The 24801-nt window shown below is 30.9% G+C and overlaps 1 protein-coding gene across 1 annotated transcript; it reads right to left on the bottom strand.

Annotated features, from left to right (window-relative positions):
- Positions 1-585: 585 nt before the first annotated feature.
- LOC124919621 (suppressor of RPS4-RLD 1) lies at positions 586-15890 on the bottom strand. Its single transcript, XM_047459898.1, has 23 exons — positions 15662-15890; positions 15464-15573; positions 13353-13993; positions 12292-12336; positions 11928-12029; positions 11758-11838; positions 10799-10865; positions 9350-9450; positions 9114-9221; positions 8585-8655; positions 8400-8456; positions 6738-6846; positions 6563-6643; positions 6200-6286; positions 4382-4588; positions 3549-3883; positions 2685-2774; positions 2493-2592; positions 1610-1701; positions 1491-1529; positions 1310-1397; positions 1118-1215; positions 586-1030 (listed from the first exon to the last, which is right to left on the bottom strand). The coding sequence occupies exons 1-23, from the start codon at positions 15781-15783 to the stop codon at positions 742-744; spliced, it is 3120 nt and encodes a 1039-aa protein (XP_047315854.1). The 5' UTR covers positions 15784-15890; the 3' UTR covers positions 586-741.
- Positions 15891-24801: the final 8911 nt, after the last annotated feature.

Raw genomic sequence — 24801 nt, 5'->3', positions numbered from 1 at the left:
AATAAAAATAAAATTAAAACACATAAAATCAACAAACTCTTGGATTAACATGGGGCTATTTCTAATATAATGATAATATTGGGATTATTTGTATTAAAATTGAGTGGATATTTTGTTTATATGAGTTTTAATGTTTTAAATATAAATAAACTAAATTTATTTCCTCTTCATTTAAGAAAACATATCCAAAATTACACTGTTGTTTACAAATGCATATATGGTTGGATATAAATTACACTTAAATAATTGAATTGAATTTACATAAAATATATTAATTAAAATAATGGTGTACTCTTTTTTATATGTAAATATAGATCTTTCTATCTTAATAATTTAAAAAATATATATTTTTACAAAATTAATAGGTGGATTATAATAAATTTACTGCTTATTTGTAATTAATAAAATGTATAAAAATATAAGGTGTATGGTAATAAATAAAAAAATGACTAATTTTCTCTAACTTTGTTAAAAATTACTATTTTGCCTTTGTTAGGATTGGAAGTTGTTCTACAACTATTTTGACCCATTTTTTCACTAGATTTCCACTAATAAAGACTAAAATAAATAAATAAATAAAAAAAGTTAAAAATAAAAATCCAAAGCTTTTCCAACAAAAAAAGAGAGTATAAAATACAGCAAATGTTATACAAACATTATACAATACCATCTACAATGATTTTGAGCTAATTCCACATGCTTTAAAATAATTTGAACATCCACTTAAAATTAATTCACATTTCAATTGTAATGGGAACTGAGAGCAGCAATAACAGACCCTGTTGTCTCGAAAGTGGAGGCGACATCTGGATAATCTTTCAACGAATTGGTATGCTTGAGATTCGGATACAACCAAGTCTTTACAGAATCTACAAAGGTGTTAGGTTCAAAGTTCAATATGGCTTCCCAATCTACCTGAACACCTTCTGGTATGCTTCCATTGAACTCCATATTAGCAGCAAGAAATAGTCCAAGCAAAACCGTAAACCCAACAACCGCAGACCCTCTCGAAAGTGGCATAAAGTTATACCTGCAATTTATATATTTTATCATACGCCTCTCCAACAACAGAAAAAACAAGAATTTGTGTAAGAAACGATATAGTGTATGTCAGTACCAGTAATATGTCATCCTCAGGATTGCATCTTTCACATATTCAAGAACACTCAGGTCACTACTTCCATATACTTCCCCACAGTAAGCATTGGACACAGCCTGTTCATTTATATGATTGATTAACAAAACTTAACTACCCAAGGCGGAGTAACCAGAGCCCACATTAAAAGAGGATTTTTTTGAAATGGCTTACATCCCATGCCGCTGCCATCTCTGCATCAAAATCATCCCATCTAGAAGGCACACAAGGTGTTCTAATTGCAAAGTTGAATCCATGTTCCCTGTAAGATATTCATATTATAAATTGAATAAAGAAGATATTTATTGGTTTGCAACAACCAAATTTTGAACGACTGAAATCATGTAAGGATTACATTTTGAGAAGAGTGATCCTCGTGCCTTCAAGATATTTCCTGGCACAAGCACAGATGAGAAAAACAGGATCTAACCATTAAGAAATAAACAGGATTTCAGAGAGTCTAGTCATGATTACCCTTCAAAGGCTGTACTCTTACACCAAGTAGCTAACCAGAAGTCTTCACCAATTATTCTATAAATATCATTGCAGGACTCAGCAGCCATGATCTGTAGGTGTTGTGTTTAGAGAGGTTACTAACAACATAATATGAGTCCTTCATTATCAGTGACAGTAAAATAAAATACACATAAGTCATCTTTAGGCAATTATGAAGCTTATTAAGTCTCAAAAAATAATAATCAAAACTGATTATCACCAGAAGCATGAAAGAACCAATGCTGAAAACTATATTGATTGCTTTCTAATATTTTTTTATTTCTACTCCAAAATGGAAATTGAGGCACTTGACTCATATGGCTACCCTAATAATACTACTCCATGACCACCCCTCTTACCTACTATAGCCCCAACCAAGCAGAGTATTACATGTTACTTTCTAGTATCAATAGGACCTTTCAAAGGTATAAGCATGTCAAGAAATTGGGTATAACCAACCAGTCTATATTAAGCACTGTATTACATGTTATTTTCATCATATCAATTTTACCTCTATATATCAAACAAATTGGTAGACTAGTTGTCATTTGCATATGAAAATTCTCTGTATACATTGGTAGTTTCCAGTTAAATAAGACTTTTAATTCAAGGACATTAAATTGACTATAAACACTGTAAACAAGACATCACACACTGAATGCAACCTTTCAGCCCACTTCAGAGAAGAAGGTAACTTCTCATGTTCATTATAGTCATATGTATTTCATTCATTGAAAATATTGATAAATTAATTTAACTGATAATCTCTTGCTAAGAAAGTTATGTGTTCTTTCTCTTGGGCGTAGGTAAAATAGGGGCAGGAGGAGCAAGTAATAAATTGAAACTGAAAAGGATAACTCACATCATGAAGTTTTCCATCTTCAGATAAATCGATTTTCTTATCACTCTTGCTGTGTGCATATTTCGATGTCTTAATGACTTCCTTTGCAGCTTTCAATGTTCTATAAGATTTCAAACAGTAAAGATTAACTCTGATTTTCTGGCTGATTGTGCTAGATTTAACCTTTAAATTCAACGAGTGCAAGCCTCTTACTTTTGGAAATTCGGGAAGTATCGAACTACTTTTTCTTGGCCAAGGATAAGTGGTGTATGAGATCCAAATCCAGCCTTGAACTCTTTGATACTGCATAACGCACAAAATTGGACTAATTGTTAACTCATGATGCCACATCCAGTAAAAGATTTCAATCCAAAGTCAAAAAGTAAGGTTACTGAAAACATGACTAACATAATATTGGGTAAGACAATGGTGCAAAGGTATATACCTTTGCACCAATGTCCTACCCAGTATTATGTTAGATATATGTAACTTTATTCTTTTTGAAAATGGTCGTGAAGATTTGAACCCAAAACCTTGTGCTTTACCACTGAATATCTGTGTGTGTGTATATATATATAAGTCCAATTCTTCTGCCATAACTTAGCAACAAATCCCATAACAGAGATTTTTGTTCCCACATATTCAGGAACTAATTATGAAATTTAAGAACATCAGGAATAAGTTGTTAGAAAACAGATCATATATCATGTCCTAATTTCCAACAATATTCAAGGACTCATCCCAAGATCTGTTGAAATCACAGATATATTAGCCCACTACAAACAATTCAGTGTAAGATACTTTTTTCCACTACTATGCCGAAAAGATAAAAGTTGATCACATGGGAAACATAAATATTACCATTTTGAATTCTCAAGAGAATAAATATTTTAACTAGAGAGTCCATAAGTATTGGCATCAAAAACCACATCTAGATCAAATTAGGGCCAAATTTTATATTTTCACTGATGGTGGCAGTGCCGTCTTTGTGTAGATTGTTAGGACTGTATTCAACATCTATACAGTGGATAAGTAAGCAATTGCAATTACCATTAGATTTTTTTTGCTTATAATTACCTTAATTTGTTAACCCAAACAACTGGATCACAAGGTTCAGAGATTTGTCTCCATTTAACAGCCACTGAATAAATATCATGCCATGACATCATAGTCCAGATGGTAGATCTCTCTTCCATGCCTCCATATGAAGTTGATGCTTCTGGAGGACTGTTGGTACTGCAACAAGCACCACCTCTGTTGTGGTTAGGCATATTCATTTTGTCCTTTCTCCTGGTTTTCTTACCCTGTTTGGACGTACTTTTGTTAGAATGCCTCCATTCAGTTTGCAAAGAACGCCAAGCTTTTGTCACTTTCTGTGCTATCTCGATAGCAGCCAATCCAGCCATTCGGTGCTAGCAAAATTCAGATGAGATAGTCAGTAGCTATGAAGTCCCATAACCCACAAAATTATTAAGGCACAATGTTAGCTACAGCGCAAAAACCCAAACTAATTTCCATAAAAAGAAAAAAAAAACTTATGAGCATTCTTTTCTAAAAGACAGTATAATATTCAATAGGGCCTGCAATAATACATGTACAGAATTAAAATAGATCATAAAGACAGAAAACTATGGGAAAAAATGGATTAAGCGGAACCACATAAACCACGTAGCATAAGTGAAAGACCAACTCAAGCTTTAGATTTATCCACAATCACTCCACCATAATTTCAACAGCTTTCTCAATATAAATTAAAATATGAAAACAATGTCCAAGAATGTATTGGGACAACAAGCATTCATCTCATTCATAAGGATGTTGAAATGTCTAACTCCTACAAATTAGGAGGTGTTAGGTAGGAATAAAAGAACTGTTGGAAGTTATCATTTCATCTCTATCTAGTTAATTACCTGACGTCTGTTAGGCAAAAATCCAGGACAACTATATTGGATCCTTTTGCCTATGGAATCCGCAGCCTCAAGTAAAGTAGACTTCTGCTTTGTCATATTAAAATCTTGTTTTCTTAGCTTGACCTTTTTCAGAGAATCTCGCAGAGGAGGTTGGCGGTAAACCTTTTCGCAGACATTTTTGGGGTGTAACCTTTTGCACCAATACTCCTGAAGAAATAAAAAGACTTAATACAATCAAGAAATCCACCCCACTTAATGTTTTCATCTAAATGAGAAAGATGTAGTGACATGTCAAGTAACTTTTTTCTCATTTTTAAACATTTGGACAGCATAGCATGAGTATACATATCTTCAAGTTATATTGATTATGAAAAAATCAGATGAGTAATATTTCCTTGCATATAATACTGATCTTTACTTCCTTTTTTATTTTTCTTATAATTATTTTTAAGCATGGTTTTTTCACTGGAGGAAGCTAGCCCGACATCCCACCGCCATGACCCTCCACTTCAATCACAATGTTCTTAGTATACATATCTTCAAGTTATATTGATTATGAAAAAATCAGATGAGTAATATTTCCTTGCATAGAATACTGATCTTTTACTTCTTTTTTTATTTTTCTTATAATTCTTTTTAAGCATGGTTTTTTTCACTGGAGGAGGCTAGCCCGACATCCCACCGCCATGACCCTCCACTTCAATCACAATGTTCTTAGTGGGAATCGATCATGAGACCTCAACCTCTAGTTCAAGACTCTTCAAATTTGAGTTACCCTGGGTGGGGTTATAATGATCTTTTATACATGTTTCTGGCTGAAATGGATAGTGGGGAAGAATTCTCAAAAGGAATGGCTGTAGTCATTTACAGTTAACACATATATAGTAGTAAGAGGAATCAAATTATGAAACAAAATATGGTAAGAGAATAAACAATCCTGATTCTCTACTATTTGATTCCCAATCATAAACTGTGGCCCAAGTTGGAAATGTGGTGATCTATAATCTATTCCAGTTGTTTGACAAAAAAATAAAAACATTCCAGTTAATCTTCATGTCTGCTAGGATAGGTTACTATCTGATGTCTCCTAACAAAAGACTAATATTTTGAACAGATCAATTTAGGCAGTTAGAGTGGATGAAGAAATACAGACAGAGAGTAACAATTAGGATATTCAGTTGGACAAAAGTTGTAGAATGGGTTTCATCACTCAAATGTGATTAGTAAATGGTTCCAAGCTAAAAGTTTAGGACCCAGTTTTAAATATGGTAATCCAATCTAAACAGGTTCCTTGAGTTTTCTGTAGTTATTATATATGAACCTAAAAAAATGTACGTTCACCATAGTTGTCTGTATCAGGATTTGGATGCTAAGGTTCAATATAAAAATGTGTAAAACATAAATGATGTACAATCATCTCAAACCCTAATTTCTGCAGAAACTTCTGCAATCCATACTGTTACTAGATATTCAGGTACATTCGCCCATTATTATCATTCAATTTAAATTTAAATGTTACCTAGAAAATTTCCATAAGAAGCAACTTTACTTGATTGTTTCCATGATTGACTAAGGTATAGAAGAAAACACAGATTTGCAAAGAATGATTAATATCATCCCAAACTTCCGAAAAAGTAAAATTCCACCGTAAACATTGCAAATCCAGAGACAGGCTGTGTGTTCTATATCATAGTTAAACTAGGAAATAGAGGAATTAAGATAATTTCTCTAGAAAATTAATAACCAAATCCTGAAATATATAGGATGTTGAAGAATAATCAGACCCAACCAGCAAAGCAGAAAGTAATAAAGTACTACCTTGAAGAGAGGATCAATGTCTCTGTCTATATCAAACCAGGAGAGTCCACTGTTGATCCTGGAAGCAGTGTATAGTGCAATTTCTTTCTGCAATTGTGATGAAAACATATAATCAAATATTTTTAATTTTAAACTTTTATTTTATTTTAAAATGGTCATGAAGACTCGAACTCACGACCTTGTGTCATGAGCCTTGTGCTCCTACTGAGCTAAACAAGCCTTCAATAATCATAGTTTTTATAAGACTCCATGTTTCAAAGCTTTTATAATTTAAAGTAATAAAGTAGTATTTCTGATCATTCAAACTGTTGATCAGAAGCAGGATAAATAGAACATGAAAATAGTAAATTAAACTTTGCTGACCTGATAGAAGGCAAGGCACTGAAGCACAAACTTGTCCATAGAGTCCAGCTCCAAATCCAATGTATTATCGTAATCTTTCACCTTTGTTGTAGAATCGACATACCAATGAACCAAATCGAAGAGGCAAAAAAAAAATGGATCAAGGAACAATGTTCAAGATCGATATTGTATTTACCGCTTCTTTGAATTCTCCAATGGCATGGTGGCATGAAGCTCGCAGATACAAACACTCAATATTTGAGCTTTCAAGGGATAACCCAGCTGTTAAATCCTTGATAGCATTCCTGCAAAACAAAATGACATATTTAACACCAATGTTGAGGGAAATCGTCATATTATAGTATTTTTTTAGTTCATACTCAACAAAGTCAATTATAGTATAATAAGATAAAGTCATTAAAGTGAAATTAGAGGCAAGAGATGTGCGAAAAGCTACAAGAAATTCAGTGACAGAGAACACTGCCCAATGTTTTAAAGCAAATGTGTGTACATGCACAATAATGTGAAACGTGCAACCCAAGGACTGGTAAGAACCCGGGGCGTCACATATGGGGAAGACTTTAATAGGTTTGAAGACTGCAAATCCTGATAGATGAGGTAGTAAAGGCTATGGCAGTTGATGATGGTAATGATTTCTTTTTCTTATCTTGTTTTGAGACCAGGGTTTAGAGGAAGCTAGCACGATCCTCCACCCTAATGGCCCCACTTAAATCAGGGCATTCTTAATGAGAATCGAACCTAAGACCTTTGATCTCTTCAGCAAGACTCATTCCACTCGAGCTACCTAGTGAGTTATGGTAATGATTTCTCACCATTTCAAGACAAGCATTTCCCACTCACGCTTTGACCTGTTTTCTTTCATACGTACTTGATTATCCTTATTTAACTTCAACTACTTTTTGTTCCCATCTTTTGTTATGTTTAAAGAAAAATGTTCAATATATTGTTATGACCAATGAAAATGGATATCACGCTTGCAAATACGTTTGGTGAGTCATTATATGCATTCAATGACTTCAAACTAGCTTGTTCACTAGGGTCCTCTAGTATTTGTGGGAGACAAATGGCCATCAGTGCTAGGCTCTCCCACAAGTGAATTTTCCTTGTTAAAATATCAGCAAAATTTTGTTGTTAGAATGCCTAGAATTTTAAAATAAGAGGGATGCCATTCCCTAATTCTTTAAGGTTAAACAGAAAATTCATTTCCCTTGGATCATTAATTTCAACAATGTGAAAAAGAAGTTTCCTTCTTACACAAAAATATGATTTTAAAACCAAGATAAGTAATTGTGTTCCCCTTTCACAGCTTTGTAATGTTTGAAAGTATCTTGCACTCTTTTTCTAATAAAAACTTGACCTCTCTCAAAAAATAACTAAGATAAGTAATCTCCTATGATCTCTATAAACCATCAAATATGTCATTCACTAAGGATAAGAAAATGTATTATTAACTCACATGTCGATGACATTGGCTTCAAATGCCTAATTATTTATAATTTTTCTCTTATAGAAAACAGAACTATTTGTCTGCTAACATGTTAATTCATTATAGTTTTACAAGCTTAAAAAGTAAAAATAACTCAATCCAACACTCATATGACATTCAAAGACCATAGATGCAATAAAAAAACACAATTCAGTATATCACTATTCTGACATCAATCTAAGTTGATAGAAAGGAAACAACAAATATAAACTAATTATGCTAGTCACCACCAAATTCTCAATGTCACTATTATAGAATCTGCATGGCTACTCAGAGGGCTAAATTTGTGCAAAAAAACTGAAGACCACTGACTCAATGAGCTAAGAAACCATGAACATTCAAATGGTTTACCTGTGATCTCCCATCCCATGCAATAGTAGTCCCCGTACATAATAGGCCTTGGCATAGCTACAAGAAAGACTTAAAGATTAGTGTTGCAAACTCACATGGACAGCAAACTAAATAAAATTGAAGATCCAAATTATAGCACGGGATGATAATTTCTCAAAACAAGATATATCTTTATACAATAATACCTATTATTAATTTCAAGAACATGCAGAAGGCATTCAAGAGCCTTCCCTGGATTTGCCAACTCTTGATAAAACTGCAAGAGAAAACAAATGATAGTTTTTTTAATCTTCTGGATTTGATGATGTTGATGGTACTGCAAGAACCAAATAATAGGTGTTTTAGGGTGTTTCTCTTTTGTACCAAACAATTAAATCTTACATACTTGGCATAAAGACTTCTTTTAAGATTTTGTAAAACGGTGTTTCATAAAATACATGCTCAAACCCTCATTGGATGCAAGTTTATCAAACTTGGATAATTTAACAGCTTCACTTCGTGACAGAGTTGGAAGATATAGTACCAATTCAGAGTGGCTTGATGGTTGAGTTCTTCAGGTAGTATTATTAGAAGTTGCCTTCGAAAACTCAATTAATACACTTTAACGTTTAAATATATATATATATATAATTGAGTGCCAGAAAGTCTTCATGCATAAATCAACTATGTCAATGTTGAAAACATGAGATCCAGAACTAATGTATCACACTGTACCTGAGTTAGATGACCCCATGCTTCAAGAAATTTTTTATCAAGTTGAATAGATTTCTTATGTGCCTCCTCCGCTCTCAAATATTCACCCGTAGAAGACAATGCCAAACCCTTGATATAACATTTTGAACCATTAATATCACTATTGTTATAATATTAAATGTAATATTAGTATAACATAACCAGCTATCTTTATTGAAAATAAATAAAAAATTATCAAGAACTTGTTGTAAACTCACCAAATAAGTATAAGCAGATTTATTATCTTTATCAAGCTTTATACATGCAGATAGATCTTTCACAGCGGCATCAAAATCCTTAAACTTGAAGTTGACAATACCTGCATTAATTCCTTAGTAACTATGCAAAAGAACATTTTTTTCCCTGTTAATTGTCCATAGGATTCTTTTTTTATCAATGTATTTTTTTCATAAGATTGGATAAAGTGGCTCATACAGCAAAGAAAAATGGTATGAGTGATAGCCATAAGCAGCTAATCTGGTGATGTGTAAGACATAAAATTGACCACACAAACAAGCTTTGATAAAATTGATGCACTAGTGTAAAAGGAATGCTCTTAGATGTCAATGATGACAAATAAGAGCTTCAACTAAATAACTCATGCAACGATCCTCTTGTAATTTATTGTTTTTGGCTAATAACTTATTAACTATATGGTTCATATTTTTTATAATAAAAAAGTTGACATTTCTTCAAAAAAAAACTATATAATTCATGCAATGTCACCATCCACAACAAATTTTAACTTGCTATTAGTAGAATCTTTAAGAGATGGAAAATATTATTTTAGATAGTGAGTGGAGTTTACATGAGAAACTCTGATATTTAAAAGACATTGAGTGTGATAAAGGTAAAGATTGACAACACTCAAAGCAACATGTTGAGTGCAAGTAATTGCACAATTCTACACTCCCCTCAAGTTGGGTAAAAGATATTAAAATTACCCAACTTGCCACATAGTTCTTCGAAATTCCACTTAGGAAGAGCTTTGGTGAGAATGTCAGCCACCTAATAGGAAAAGCCTTGGGCAGCTATGAGAGAGGAGAGGATATTGCCGAGGAGATGAAAATGTTGATGACATTTTTTCAATTTGACTAATTGTAATCTATGCTTCACTTCGTCATAGGAGTGGCTCTTGGCACTTGCTCGTGCAACTCTTGAAGTGAAAAGTGATATTTTTGGACAGATGGAATGTTGGAAAAAATCTGTACAGATTCGATCGAGATATAAAGTGCAGTTTTGAAATGACGTCCCACTTGTTTAACATAGTGAGTGATAAAACAACAGAGATAAAAAGTACTTAGGAAATATGAGATAATATAATATTTGAGTTCTCCTCCAATGACTATTTCCACCATTGGAGAAGGCAGCGAAAAATTGTAAACAGGCTCTGATACCATGTAGAATCTTTAAGAGATGAAAAATATTATTTTAGATAGTGAGTTGGAGTTTACATGAGAAACTCTGATATTTAAGGAACATTGAGTACGATAACGGTTAAAGACAGACACAAGTAATTGCACAATTCTACACAATTAAAATATAGATAACAATTAACATCATGTAAACTTAATTTCAGACATAGGTGAGTTCTAAGTGATTCATATAAATGGCCTAGAACACACAGGAGTTGCAAGACCGAAAAGACAACAGAGTTAAATGATTACCTCTTTCATGCAATACGTCTGCCAAGTTTGGCTCAAATTGTAATGCATTTGTCAAGTCTGCAATGGCCTGAAATCAAGTAACAGTTGTGTAGCATGAGTATGGAGGAAGGAATTTGTTAAGAAAAGTTGGAAATTCTGCAGAATTATGAGATTCAAGAGACAGATATTAGTGAAAAAACTTCTCTATTTTCTTTTGTTATCTTTTATAATTCTTGAATGGATTACATATACACCTTAAATAGGCACATAAACAACTAATTAAGGGGTGAATGGATATTAGGGAATCTCTATTTTTTTTTTTGAAAAAGGTCCACCTTTTATATTAAAGAAGAAGAAAGGAATCTCAGGATATTTTAATTGGTCATACAGGATATTCTATCTATTGAAGGAAGGGAGTTAGGACATATATAAAATTTTCCTATAAGGATAGAATCGCCTAGATTGATTTTCCACACTCCCCTCAAGCTAAACGACAACACTTCCGCCGATAATCTTGACGGAGATCAGGATCAAATAGGACGATAAGCCTTCCATTGACAATGATTCGCCATTACCACTCATGCTTCCGGCGTGGCTTTACCATGAAAGGGTTGTCGGCCACTACAAGCCCCACAATGTTGAATCTTTTGATGTTGGGATGGGACTCGTGCTCCAGGTTGTGGCGATGTTATGAATCGTGTGATCAAGGTTGATGATATGACTAATATCAAGAAGCATCGGGTTCCTTATTGTTAATACTTGTTCTTGTATTCTCATATGTATCAACATCTACAAGAAACTAATTCTCCCCGAAAAGCACTTACATAAATTCAAATTAAAGGCACTAGCATATATCAATATCTACACTAAACTGTTTTTATTGAAATCACATGCTTCCAAATAAGTTATATTTGTTCGTAGATATATATCTTGAATTTGAAAGATACAACAGTTCAATAAACAAGATCGACAGATCTAACCAGCTCATATTCTCCTAAGGCAGCTCTAGCTTGACCTCTCCTTTTCCATGCCTCGCCAGCTGATGGATTTGATTTAACAGCCTTTATAGGAAAGGAGAAAAAAGACTATTTCAATGACAAGAAACAGGAGTAAATAATTGGTAAACTAAACATGTAGAAAACGTCCATACCCTGGTGAAATCAGCAATAGCAGCATCTAATTCTCTCGTAAATGCATATGCAGTACCTCTACCTATCAAGGCCTCGGGATAAGTAGGATATTCCTCTAATATCTGCATTAGCGGATAGGAAGGTAAAAAAGAAGTCTCCTATTGACAAATATTTAGATCAATGGAGCTAAGCTAGTAATGTTGCACGTGAAATACTTGGAGGTAAAATGATTCCCTTTCCATAAATAAGGAAAAGTAGAAGTACAAAATGGAAAGAGATTCTCTGGAAGCACAAATGAGACAGAAAAATAAGACATACAAGAGAAGTATACACACAAATGAGATATATAGTCATCATAAAACTTCAAAGTCGCTATAAAACAACCTGATCAAAGATAGAGATGGCATGAACATATCTTCCTTCATTCACCTGAAAATGGATGAGAAGATATTGCTAAGAGAGTGGTGACATGCAGAAATTTATGACAATAGTAAATATGACATGCGGTTAGGTGAAAGACTAATGGGAAGAGGAATACTCCTACAATGAAGATTTAACTGCATAAAATTGAAATTACCCATAAGAAACAAATGGAAATACACTTGTACAAGTATTCCAACAATGTGTACATGTCAAAGTGCAGATTCAAACATATCATTTCACTACAATATAAAAGGAAAAATTATTTACTCAAAAGGAAACAAACAGAATCTAATTGCAACACAACATGAGTGCTAATTGACTAATTAAGATTAGAAAGAAAAGATTAAGTTCATTTTGTTCTGGCTTACAATGAATGTGTGAGAGAAATATAGAAGGAAAAGGCCATGGGAAACCCAAAGGCCATATTAGGATCAACAAACGAAACAAGTTAAACAAAAAAAAAAAATTGGGAAGAAGATCAACTTTTCATTAAAAAGGGGTGTTCTAGCTTCCTAAATTCAAGCAAAATAAATATTACATTTTGGGGGTTAAACAATAATTACAAGATAGCAACAACAAGTATACTATGTAAACAAGATATAATATCTAATATTTGCAAGGCTTATCATCGCCAAGGTTGAATTTGAATAGAAAATGAAAGTGGCTACATGGAGGATTTGCATTGATCAGCAAATTAATCATGAATGTATCTGACATGAACAACGTGAAAGCATATGCAACAAGAAGTATGACAGATAGTAAGAAACAGGTTTAAAACAAAGTTCCCACAGTTCTATTATGTAGTCGTTCCCATGAAACAAACAAAGATGAATATCTTCTTTAAAAAGGTCAACATTTCATTAAATATAACAAAAATGAGAACAAAGATGAATATCATGAGATAATATGACAAATTTTCCTTGTAGCAATTTGAGGTGCAACAACCATCAAACAGTGATCCCAATCCTATGAGAGAATATCCTATTACTTGCCAATGTCATAGGAAGATGAAACATTTGTACCTGTTCAATTCCTCTTGATAACCTTAGATCCACATTAAATGTTTTAGTCTTCGCAATTCTAGTCACGGGGAACTTAGTATCATTCTTCACTTCATCGAGTAATCCATAGAACATTTCAGATCTATCATTTGACTTACTGTAAGTCCCAGGATCGATCGATTTGCTGTATGAATCGTCAGATACATTGTGCAAACCAGAATTATCATTTAATTTAACATGCAAGTTGCCTATCCCCGTTGGTTGGCTATCATAATTTCCATTTGTTCGTGTATCTAATATTTTGTCCTTCTGCACGTTGCTACCTGATTTATAATCCATCTTCCATTCACCATTTTGTTTTTTGTGGATCTCAGATATGCCATTTAAGTCCTGCCCGAATGTGGTTCCAAGAAGCTTGTTATTATCAACAGGGGCATCCATTAATTCACAAGGAACAACATTATCAACTTGAATTGTATGCACAGATTTATCTGCTTCAGTAGTATTTTCGTCATGAGATAAATGTTGTCTTCCATCTTTCAGAAGCTCCTCAAGTTCCAACAGCTGCTTCAAATCTGTTGACTGACGAAGAGCATAATCATAGCCTTGCTCCCATACCAACAAAGCATCTTCTTTCTTACCCAAAGAAGAAAATGCACGGCCTGGATATCAAAAGTCCAAAAAAGTTCATCATTCTGCTAGGAAACCTTCAAAGAGAAAATGCAAGAACTAGAAAGAGCAATGCTTACTTAAACAAAATTTACAAGGTACAAAAACAGACAATTATTAATGATTGCAGCAAAATATATTCTAATTGAAGGAAATTTTGTATTAGGCTATGTTTGGTTAGATGTGCATTGGCATTGGAATTGGAGGGGGCAATATTGGATTATGTAGTTTGTTTAAGGACTTGAAATAAATAATTGGATTTAGAACTTAAATTCTTAAGGAATTAACAAGTGTATATTTTTCAGTTTGAATTCCACTTAAATTAAGTAAAGATAAAGAAGAAGAAAAACAAACAGATATTTAAGAATTACAATTTTATGGTTTTTTCCAAACATAGGAATTGAATTGTAATTCAGTGCTAATTCTTATAGAATCGAAACTTGAATTCTAACTCCAAATCTAATTCGAAATCCCCTCATCCAAACACAACCTTAATAAATAATTGCAAAAGTTGTGAATTCATAATTACAATAAGGTAGCCAATAGGAAAATGATAAAGGCAAACAAGCAACCAAGGGAAGAAGCTTGTAACAACAAAAGTTAAAGATAAAGAAAAAAATGAAATTCCTTAGAATTCCATCTTGATCTCAAAACCCCATTGTATCGTCCCAAATGTGTGGTACACACCTTAGAAAATAATTTTACCTCAAAGCGCTCAATACATAATGAACATTTTTTAAGCAATCTCTTGAATCCTTGAGGGAAAATAAAGTGGTCAGCACCATCAATTGTTTCTCCCACCCATCTTCTGTAACAGACTCAGAGGTGGATAGGCCTGATGTAATGGGTAGGACTTAGCCCATTAGTAGTTAGTTGGTTTATTTTAGCTTTATTATAAACAGAGTAATAGTTAGGGTTTATGATAACAGATGTTTAATGTTGAAAGACAAAGACAGTTTCTTTATCTCTGGCTTAGGCTATTCAATTTTCATCTATATTCTCTTGTTTCTTCATATTATTCTCTATAAACCTTATATCTGTTACATCTTCTCTCAAAATGGCCAAGATGAAATGACTCAGCTCTTCTCCATCTATAACCATGAATAGAGACACTAAATCTCACATTCTCAGACGAAACAAATGACTTATTGTATTTGGCCTTGCTTCATAGTATATAGCATCTTCTGATCTAAAGATGGATTCATACTTTACTTGACATCAAATGTATAGGTGAATGTAAGTGAAACAACTAATTTACTAAATGAGAATCGGATTTTTTTTAGCAGTTCGTTTATAAGTGCTTTAACTTGAATAAAATAAAAATAGTGTCTTTCATTGAAGATCAACTTATAAAATAGTGTCTTTTACTCCAGAAGAAAAGTATATGCAAATTCTAACACTTGGGAAGTTTGAATGACTAGTGAAAAAAATAGGTCCAAACATGAAATCAAAGGAGGGAGAACCTTTAAGAATGTAGGCTTGAAGAAGGGTCGGGTCGAGGTGAAGAGCTTTATCACAGTCCTTGATAACGTGCTTATGGAGGTCCAATTGACTATAGCAAAAGGCCCGATTACTGAAAAAAGTCAAAAAAAAAACGATGAAAAAGGTTAAAAAGGAAAGGAAATGGCATGAGAAAGATGATAGATAAAAAGGGTACTGACCAGATGTCTTGGATATGGCAGGAGTGTGTAAGAAGGTAATCTAGAACGCGAATGGCCTTGGACCAGTCCCGGGAGCTGCAGAACTTAGCGAGCTCTACTCTCTCAGAGATTGCCGATGCCATGAGAGAGAGCTCGAATCAGATCCTTGTTATTGTTATTATACCTCTGAAATGCTTTAGAAGAGAGGAAGGGAAGACTTCAGAAGAAACGAATTTAAGCCTGAAATTACAATTGGTGAAGAGAGAGAGAGAGAGAGAGAGAGAGGGGTAAAGAAGCAGATGCAGATGATGATCATCATCGGCCGTACACGTGCCCGCATGTTTCTTTTAAACTGAAAAATTAGTCATTTGGATTTCTCTCGTCTTTTATTTTCTTTTTAAAAATTTTGGAGAAAGAATAATATGATATTATCTTATTACTTTATTACTATAAAAAAAAAAGTAAAAGGTGTAAAGAAAAGAGAAATTATTACAAATTCAAATTTTGTGACTTATAAAATTAAAATAAATTTAATAATTGTACATTTTATAAAAAGCAAAATATATATAAAAATATTAATTAGTGTAAAAAATATTTTAAAATATATATCAAAAATATTAATATAATAAGTTGTAAACTAAAAAATATATCATAATAATTTATTAATTAACTAGTATTTAATTCAACAAAAAATACTCATTTTATATTTTTTAAATAAAATTTTCAATTAAGTCATTATACTCTAAACATTTTTTTTCCAGTTGATATCATAACTAATTCATTCCTCATATATTATGTATGATGTCTCTATAATGAAAAAATATAATATATATTTTAAAATGAGAAGAGAGTATGAAGATAAACATAAAAATAAGAACAAATAAAAAATAATAATTTAAGAGTATTAAAATATAACTTCAAAGATGATTTTCAATATTAAGGTTGGATTTATGATAAAAAAAAATGTAAATTATTAAAGATGGAAAGCCACTAAAATATAAATAATATAATTAGGGTTAGTGATATAAAAGTGATCCATAAAATAAATAGGAAATGAGTCTAATATTAAAGGATAAAAAATTTACGAGAGAGAAAAAATTAATATATTACTATATTAAATATAATATGGAGTGAGAAAAAATTATTATATTAGATATAACTAGGAAGATCCCGTAGAATGTACATGGATAAAAATATATTGTTACAATGTTACGCGTTTATCAAAGAGAAAATTTATAAATCAACTAAAAATATATATAAATATATATTTTATATTATATTTTTTTAGAAAAATAATAAGAGAATAAATAAATTAAAGAAATAATTATTTAAGTAATTTGTTGAGAGAGAATGACCTTGAATCAAATATTATTTTTATATTAATAAATTCACTTTGTCAATAATAAAGAAGTTAAAAAATAGACAGAGAATGTTGTGGAATGGAATGTGATTATAAGTTTATCTATTTATATATTTTGTAGTTAGTATGTCAAGAATGTTGTGAAAGTTGATTATGACTAACACATAATTCAAAATGTTTATTTTTTTGTCGTTATCTTATTTATTTATATATTTTGTTATCTTATTTATTTATATATTTTTGCCGTTAGTTGTTTATTTATTAGCTTATAAATGTATTTTTTTTTGCTTATTCATATATATATATATATTTTGTCGTTAGCTTTATCTATTTATATATTTTAGAGTAATAATAAACAAAAATTTATAAATCAACTAAAAATATATATTTTAAAAAATATATATATTATATTATATTTTTTAGAGAAATAATAGGAGAATAAATAAATTAAATAAATAATTATTTAAACAATTTGTTAAGTATAGAGTATGATTATATTTTGAATCAAATATTATTTTTATACTAATAATTTCACTTTGTCAATGATATAGGAGTTAAAGATAGACAATCTAATTATGACTGACTAATAAATAATTCAAAATATTTATTTATTTTGTTGTTAGTTTATCTATTTATATATTTTGTAGTTAGTATGCCAATGTTGTGAAAGGTGATTATGACTAACACATAATTCAAAATGTTTATTTTCTTTTGTCGTCATCTTATTTATTTATATATTTTGTCGTTAGTTGTTTATTTATTAGCTAATAAATATATTTTTTTTTGCTTATATATATATATATATATATATATATATATATATATATTTTGTCATTAGCTTTATCTATTTATATATTTTAGAGTAATAATAAGCAAAAATTTATAAATCAACTAAAAATATATATATTATATTATATTTTTTTTAGAGAAATAATAGGAGAATAAATAAATTAAATAAATAATTATTTAAATAATTTGTTAAGTACAAAGTATGATTATATTTTGAATCATATATTATTTTTATATTAATAATTTCACTTTGTCAATGATATAGGAGTTAAAGATAGACAATCTAATTATGACTGATTAATAAATAATTCAAAATATTTATTTATTTTGTCGTTAGTTTATCTATTTATATATTTTGTAGTTAGTATGCCAAGAATGTTGTGAAAGTTGATTATGACTAACACATAATTCAAAATGTTTATTTTCTTTTGTCGTTATCTTATTTATTTATATATTTTGTTATCTTATTTATTTATATATTTTGTCGTTAGTTGTTTATTTATTAGCTCATAAATATAATTTTTTTGCTTATTCATATATATATATATATTTTGTCGTTAGCTTTATCTATTTATATATTTTAGAGTAATAATAAGCTAAAATTTATAAATCAACTAAAAATATATATTTTAAAAAATATATATTATATTATATTTTTTAGAGAAATAATAGGAGAATAAAAAAACTAAATAAATAATTATTTAAATAATTTGTTAAGTACATAGTATGATTATATTTTGAATCAAATATTATTTTTATACTAATAATTTCACTTTGTCAATGATATAGGAGTTAAAGATAGACAATGTAATTATGACTGACTAATAAATAATTCAAAAAATTTATTTTCTTTTTTATCTATTAATATATTTTGTAGTTAGAATATAGAGAAGGTTGTAAAAGGGTGATTATGACTAATTAACACATAATTTAAAATGTTTATTTTATTTTTGTTCGTTATCTTATTTATTTATATATTTTGTTGTTAGTTGTTTATTTATACATTTTTTAGCTTATTTATTTATATATTTTGTCGTTAGCTTATCTATTTATATATTTTAGAGTAACAACAAGTGAAAATTTATAAATCAACTAAAAATATATATAAAAATATATTTAAAATATATATATATATATTATACTATATTTTTTAGAGAAATAATAAGAGAATGAATAAATTAAATAAATAATTATTTAAATAATTTGTTGAAGAGAGAGTATGATTATGTTTTAAATCAAATATTATTTTTAGTATAAATTATATTTTAGTGTAATGAGTGAATATTTTATTTCACATTGTCAATGATAGAATAGTTAAAGATAGGCAGAAAATATCGTGGAATGTGATTATGAGTGACTAATAAATAATTCAAAATATTTATTTATGTTGTTCGTTAGCTTGTTTATTCATATATTAGTATAAGGAGAATGTTGTGAAAGGCGAATATGACTTTTATATATTTTGTCGTTAGCTTGTTTATTCATATATTAGTATAAGAAGAATGTATGTTTTGGGATGTAGACGAAATTTGTTGATTAACTAAAAAAGTTGTGACCAACGCGAGTTGTGCCGTCACATGTTGCAAAGATTCCTTCAATTCCTTAAATTTTATCACAGAAACCATTTTAGGTACTATGAGTTCTTCGACCATCTAGTGGCGTATAAAATGTTCGGTTTTTTTATCTCTTTTTCTAGAGGCCGTATCGGTTCTCGTAGTCGTGGACTGTTGCAAAGAGAAAGATGTGAAAATTTTACAGTTGTAAAAAAGTACAATGCAATGCATGTGCATATAAAATGAATCATAGAGAGTGAGCATCTCCTTTGTGATTCAATAAGAAAACATAGAGTCGTTATATAAACATATTCGCTAAGTTTGTTACAAACGGAGCTCTCTTGTTGATATTTTTACATAGAGAGTCTAAAAAGGAAAAGTATTGACTGAGGTCACAAGTTTTATGTTCAACTAGAGCATATATAAGAGTGTATTGAGATGATGATAACCTACCTTAATGGGGAGAGGGGACTGAGAGACGAGGTGATTCAACTAAGCGATAATGAAAGGAGGGACTGTGTTTGCGGTCATCGTATTTGCCGGAAAGTTTCAGCCGCTTTGATCTCGGATAGATCCGTCAGTCGCAATCTTCACTTTTGATTGTTTAGGAGAGAGAGAGTCATGGGATAAAAATGTTTATATATTAGAGTTTGCGCGTATTACACTTACGCGTAAATGTAATACGCTTATTACACATTATGCGTATTACATATTACGCGTAATTGTAATACTCTTATTACATATTACGCGTAAGTGTAATACGCTTATTATATATTACGCATAGGTGCAGTCATAGGGGCAAAACATACATTTTGTAGGGCGAAAATTCCATTTTTGCAAAGTTTATGAAGCTTGGGCCATTTTTTTGAAATTGATCCATTATCAAGGTCATTTCGTCAAATTTCCCCTTCTCTCTGATTTAGAAATACAATGAAAAGGAATATGAGTCGTAGTTTCTTCAAGTAGACTTCATTCATTCTTTTGGGCGGCTATATATGAATACTAGGAAAATTTCCGTGCGATGCACACAGATAAGGATAAAAATAAAATAAATTAAAAAAATTATAATAATATTTATTCAATGTTTAAAATTATTAAAATAAAAAATATAACGCTCTCATTCCACATTTTATTATCTTCGATAAAACAACTTATTTTCTCACATGTTTCATCACATATTTTTTCCGAATGAATTTCTAATTTCGTGACTTTACACTTTCACTTTGTCAATCAAATATTTGATTCATATTTTTTAATAATTAGCATCGTGACCTCACACTTTGGTCAATTAAATATTTGATTAATATTTCTTTAACCACTTTCAAATGATACCGGTCTATTATCCCTCGATAAACCACATCTCAATCACATTTGGTTAAAGGTTGTACTTGTTTTGTTAGGTTGTAAGTTCGAAACCTACAAATAACATTTTTAAATTTATTTTTAATCGTTTTAAGTTTATGGGCGGGTCAACCCATAATTCGACCAAAGTATCCATTTACTCTCACATAAATATGGGTGGGACAACCCACAGTCCGACCCAAGTATCCATTTACTCTCACATAAATATCCAAATTAACCACAACTCTCGATCCGACAATTCGAACACTTTAAAAATTAAGCATCATTATATATATATAGATTAGTTAGTTAAAAATTTGAACTTTTATGTTAAAATTTCTCGCGTTCATCAAATTTGGTGTTGAATCTTAAATATAAAGTTTTGTTAGCCTAGTGGGTTAAAAGGTTGTACTTGTTTTGTTAGGTTGCAAGTTCGAAACCTAAAATTACAATTTTAAATTTATTTTTAACCGTTTTAAGTTTATGGGTGGGTCAACCCACAATCCGACCCAAGTATCCATTTACTCTCACATAAATATCCAAATTAACCACAGCTCTCGACCCGACAATCCGGACACTTTAAAAATTAAGCATCATTATATATATACATAGATTAGTTAGTTAAAAATTTGAACTTTTATTGTTAAAATGTCTCGCGTTCATCAAATTTGGTGTTGAATCTTAAATATAAAGTGTTGTTAGCTTAGTTGGTTAAAAGGTTATACTTATTTTGTTAGGTTGCAAGTTCGAAACCTACAAATAACATTTTTAAATTTATTTTTAACCGTTTTAAGTTTATGGGTGGGTCAACCCACAATCCAACCCAAGTATCCATTTACTCTCACATAAATATCCAAATTAACTACAGCTCTTGACCCGGCAATCCGGACACTTTAAAAATTAAGCATCATTATATATACATAGATTAGTTAGTTAAAATTTTGAACTTTTATTGTTAAAATGTCTCGCGGTCATCAAATTTGGTGTTGAATCTTAAATATAAAGTGTTGTTAGCCTAGTTGGTTAAAAGGTTGTACTTGTTTTGTTAGATTGCAAGTTCGAAACCTACAAATAACATTTTTAAATTTGTTTTTAACCGTTTTAAGTTTATGGGTGGGTCAACCCACAATCCGACCCAAGTATCCATTATTCTCACATAAATATCCAAATTAACCACAACTCTCGACCCGCCAATCCAGACACTTTAAAAATTAAGCATCATTATATATATATAGATATGGAGAGAGAAAAAAATTATTATATTATATATAATAGAGAGAGAAATAAGTAATATATATTATTATATAATATGGAGAGAGAAAAAAATATATTATTATATATAATATGGAGATAAAAAGTTACCCTATTATAAGAAAATAAATATAAAAGAAATAAATATAAAGGAATATGATATTATATACTAAAAATTTGGAAAATTTGGGGCCCCTAAAAAACCTAAAAAATGGGGTCCCTATGCAAGTGCATTGGTTGCATATATTTAAAATGATCATTTAATAAAAAAAATCGTTTAAACACACAACTATAAAAACATGACATGAATAAAGTTATGAATAAATTTAGTAAATTAGAATAATTAATTGACTCGAAGATCTACAAGAAGCAAGAAGATCTACACACAAATTTATAGGTTTTTCGGATTTAATATCTAACATCGTCATGATAATGGCATTGTGAATAATCTTTAACTGCCTACTTTCGTTGTTAAAAGTTGTCCGATTTATTTCCAATCAGATAATCCATCAGAAAATTATAAAGATAGGGACTCATCTTCTAAGTCTCGCATTTTTAGTCGCCTCAATTCATGTCTCCCAATAGCCATTAATGGTTTCCGGCATAAGTCATTGTATTCCAGATAAATTTCATAAAAGACTTCATATATTTGCAATAATGTGACAATGTAAAAGTAGATAAGAAGATGTCTCAATTTGTATGTAACACGTACGACTCACAATAATCATGTTTTTTCATACATCTATCGTTAGTGAAAATTCTTTCGTGAATAACACTCCAACCAAAGAAGGAGATCTTGGTAGGCATCTTAGACTCTCATAAATTTTCCCAACAAAGATCAATCGGGCTAATTTTATTAAACAAAGTGTAATAATTTTCTTAATGAAAGATATTCAGATCACGGCACCGCATAGAATCTCGAGAAAATGGGTTTAACCCTTTATTTTTAATCATGAACAAAAGTCTATCATTGGACATGTTTTCATCATTGTTCAATCTTCTTCTATATCTGATACGGTTAACAAAACCACTAGACCGAATGTCAAACATATCTTTGACCTATGAATCTCTACATATAGAAATAGAAACAAGCTCTAGGAAAACATTCGTTAAACATTTACCACCACACCAAGTGTCATCCCCAAAACTAATCGAACTTTCATCACCCACAATAAAAATTGAATGTTCCCGATAAACCTTCCGCATGGCACAAATACCACTCCAAATGTTGCATCCCACAGGTTTATAAGAATTTTTTGTGAATCAACTAGACTTATCATGACCATATTTATATTTAATCAATTATCCAAAATACTATCTTGCTCAAATACAAATTTACTACACCATTTGGATAACAATGCTTCATTAAAAGGAACAAGACCATGGATTCTCAGTCCCCCTGCTCTTTGATTAATTTAACTTTATCACAACTCACTAAATGAGAAAATGAAGAATCAGACGATCCCCATAAGAATTTACACATAATTCTCTCCATCTTTACGGCCACAGACTTTGGGAGGACAAATAGAGACATCATATAAGTTGACATTGAAGAAATAGCGCTTTTGATAAGAACTAAACGACCTCCCTTAGAAATTATCTTATTTTTCCATATGGGAAGATTCCTCTCTATCTTACTCAAGATCGGGTCCCAAGAAGCTTTGGAGCTAGCTTTAGCTTTTAAAGGGAGCCCGAGATAGGTAGATGGAAAAGTTCCAATTTTAAATCCTAGAATACATGTCAATTTAATCTTTCTCCTAAATGAAACTTAATTAGAGAAGAAGATATCAAACTTACTCAAATAAACACACAGTCCCGAACACGCTCAAAATAACCAAAGAATATCACGAAGGTGCTTGACATTTCTCTTAGTAGCCTGAATCATGCAAAGAGTGTCATCTACAAATAATAAATGAGACATAGAGAACGGAGATCTTCTCGCACCGCACTCCACCCCATGAAACAAACTTGCATTCTCAACAAACAGCATCATTCTAGAAAGGTCTTCCATGAGAATAACAAATAATAAAGGGGAAAGAGGGTCCAATTGTCTTAAACCCTTTGAACTCTCAAAGAAACCATGATAACTCTCATTCACGATAACAGAGAATTTTGTCGTCGATACGCAAAATCTAATCCATCTAATCCATTTATCTCTCGTACCCATTCTACCAATAATATCAAAAATGAACTCCCAATTAACATGATCATATGCTTTCTCAATATCGAGTTTGATAAAAGCACATTTATCGTCTTTAGAGTTAGCCGAATCAATACACTCATTGACGATTAGTGCCGCATCAAAAATTTGACGGCCTTTGATTAAAGTAATCTGATAGCCAGAGATAATCGTACCTAAAATTCTACGCATTATGTTTGTCAAACATTTCGAGATAATCTTATAAAATAATGTAACCAAACTGATGGGTCGGAAATTCTTCAAATCAATAGTTCCGGCTACTTTACGAAATAGGACAATCAACGTAGAATTTCAAATTTTTTCAAAAGATGAAAACCGATAGAAGTGATTCATAACCACCATAATATCAGCCTTAAGGAACTCCCAGACTTTTTAAAAAAACTCCCAAAGTAAAACCATCGTTCTTGGGGGACTTATCACTACCACAGTCCATTATTGTCGCTTCTACCTCCTCGATAGAGAAAGGAGCTTCCAACATGCATTTCTTATTTGTATTTATAGATACAAAACTGATGTTATTTAGCTTTGGTCTAACCCGAAATGGTTCCTAAAACAAATCTTTGTAAAATTGAATAATATTATTATATATAGTTTGTTCCTTCTCATTTACGACACCAATAATGAATATCGAGTTAATAGAGTTATTTCTCCTTTGTGCTTTATAAAT

Source organism: Impatiens glandulifera, chromosome 1, assembly GCF_907164915.1.
Source record: "Impatiens glandulifera chromosome 1, dImpGla2.1, whole genome shotgun sequence".
In the NCBI taxonomy this organism is placed as follows: domain Eukaryota; kingdom Viridiplantae; phylum Streptophyta; class Magnoliopsida; order Ericales; family Balsaminaceae; genus Impatiens; species Impatiens glandulifera.
The sequence above is the reverse complement of the archived record's forward strand: the minus strand, read 5'-3'. Positions and strand labels throughout refer to the sequence as shown.

Excerpts from the sequence above, each read along its gene's own strand:
- LOC124919621 (XM_047459898.1), bottom strand. The coding sequence starts at position 15,783 with ATGGCATCGGCAATCTCTGAGAGAGTAGAGCTCGCTAAGTTCTGCAGC. Across the intron at positions 6,287-6,562 it reads AGTGCCTTGCCTTCTATCAG|AAAGAAATTGCACTATACAC; the intron begins GTCAGCAAAGTT and ends TCACAATTGCAG. Across the intron at positions 1,702-2,492 it reads AAGATGGAAAACTTCATGAT|ATCATGGCTGCTGAGTCCTG; the intron begins GTGAGTTATCCT and ends CAACACCTACAG.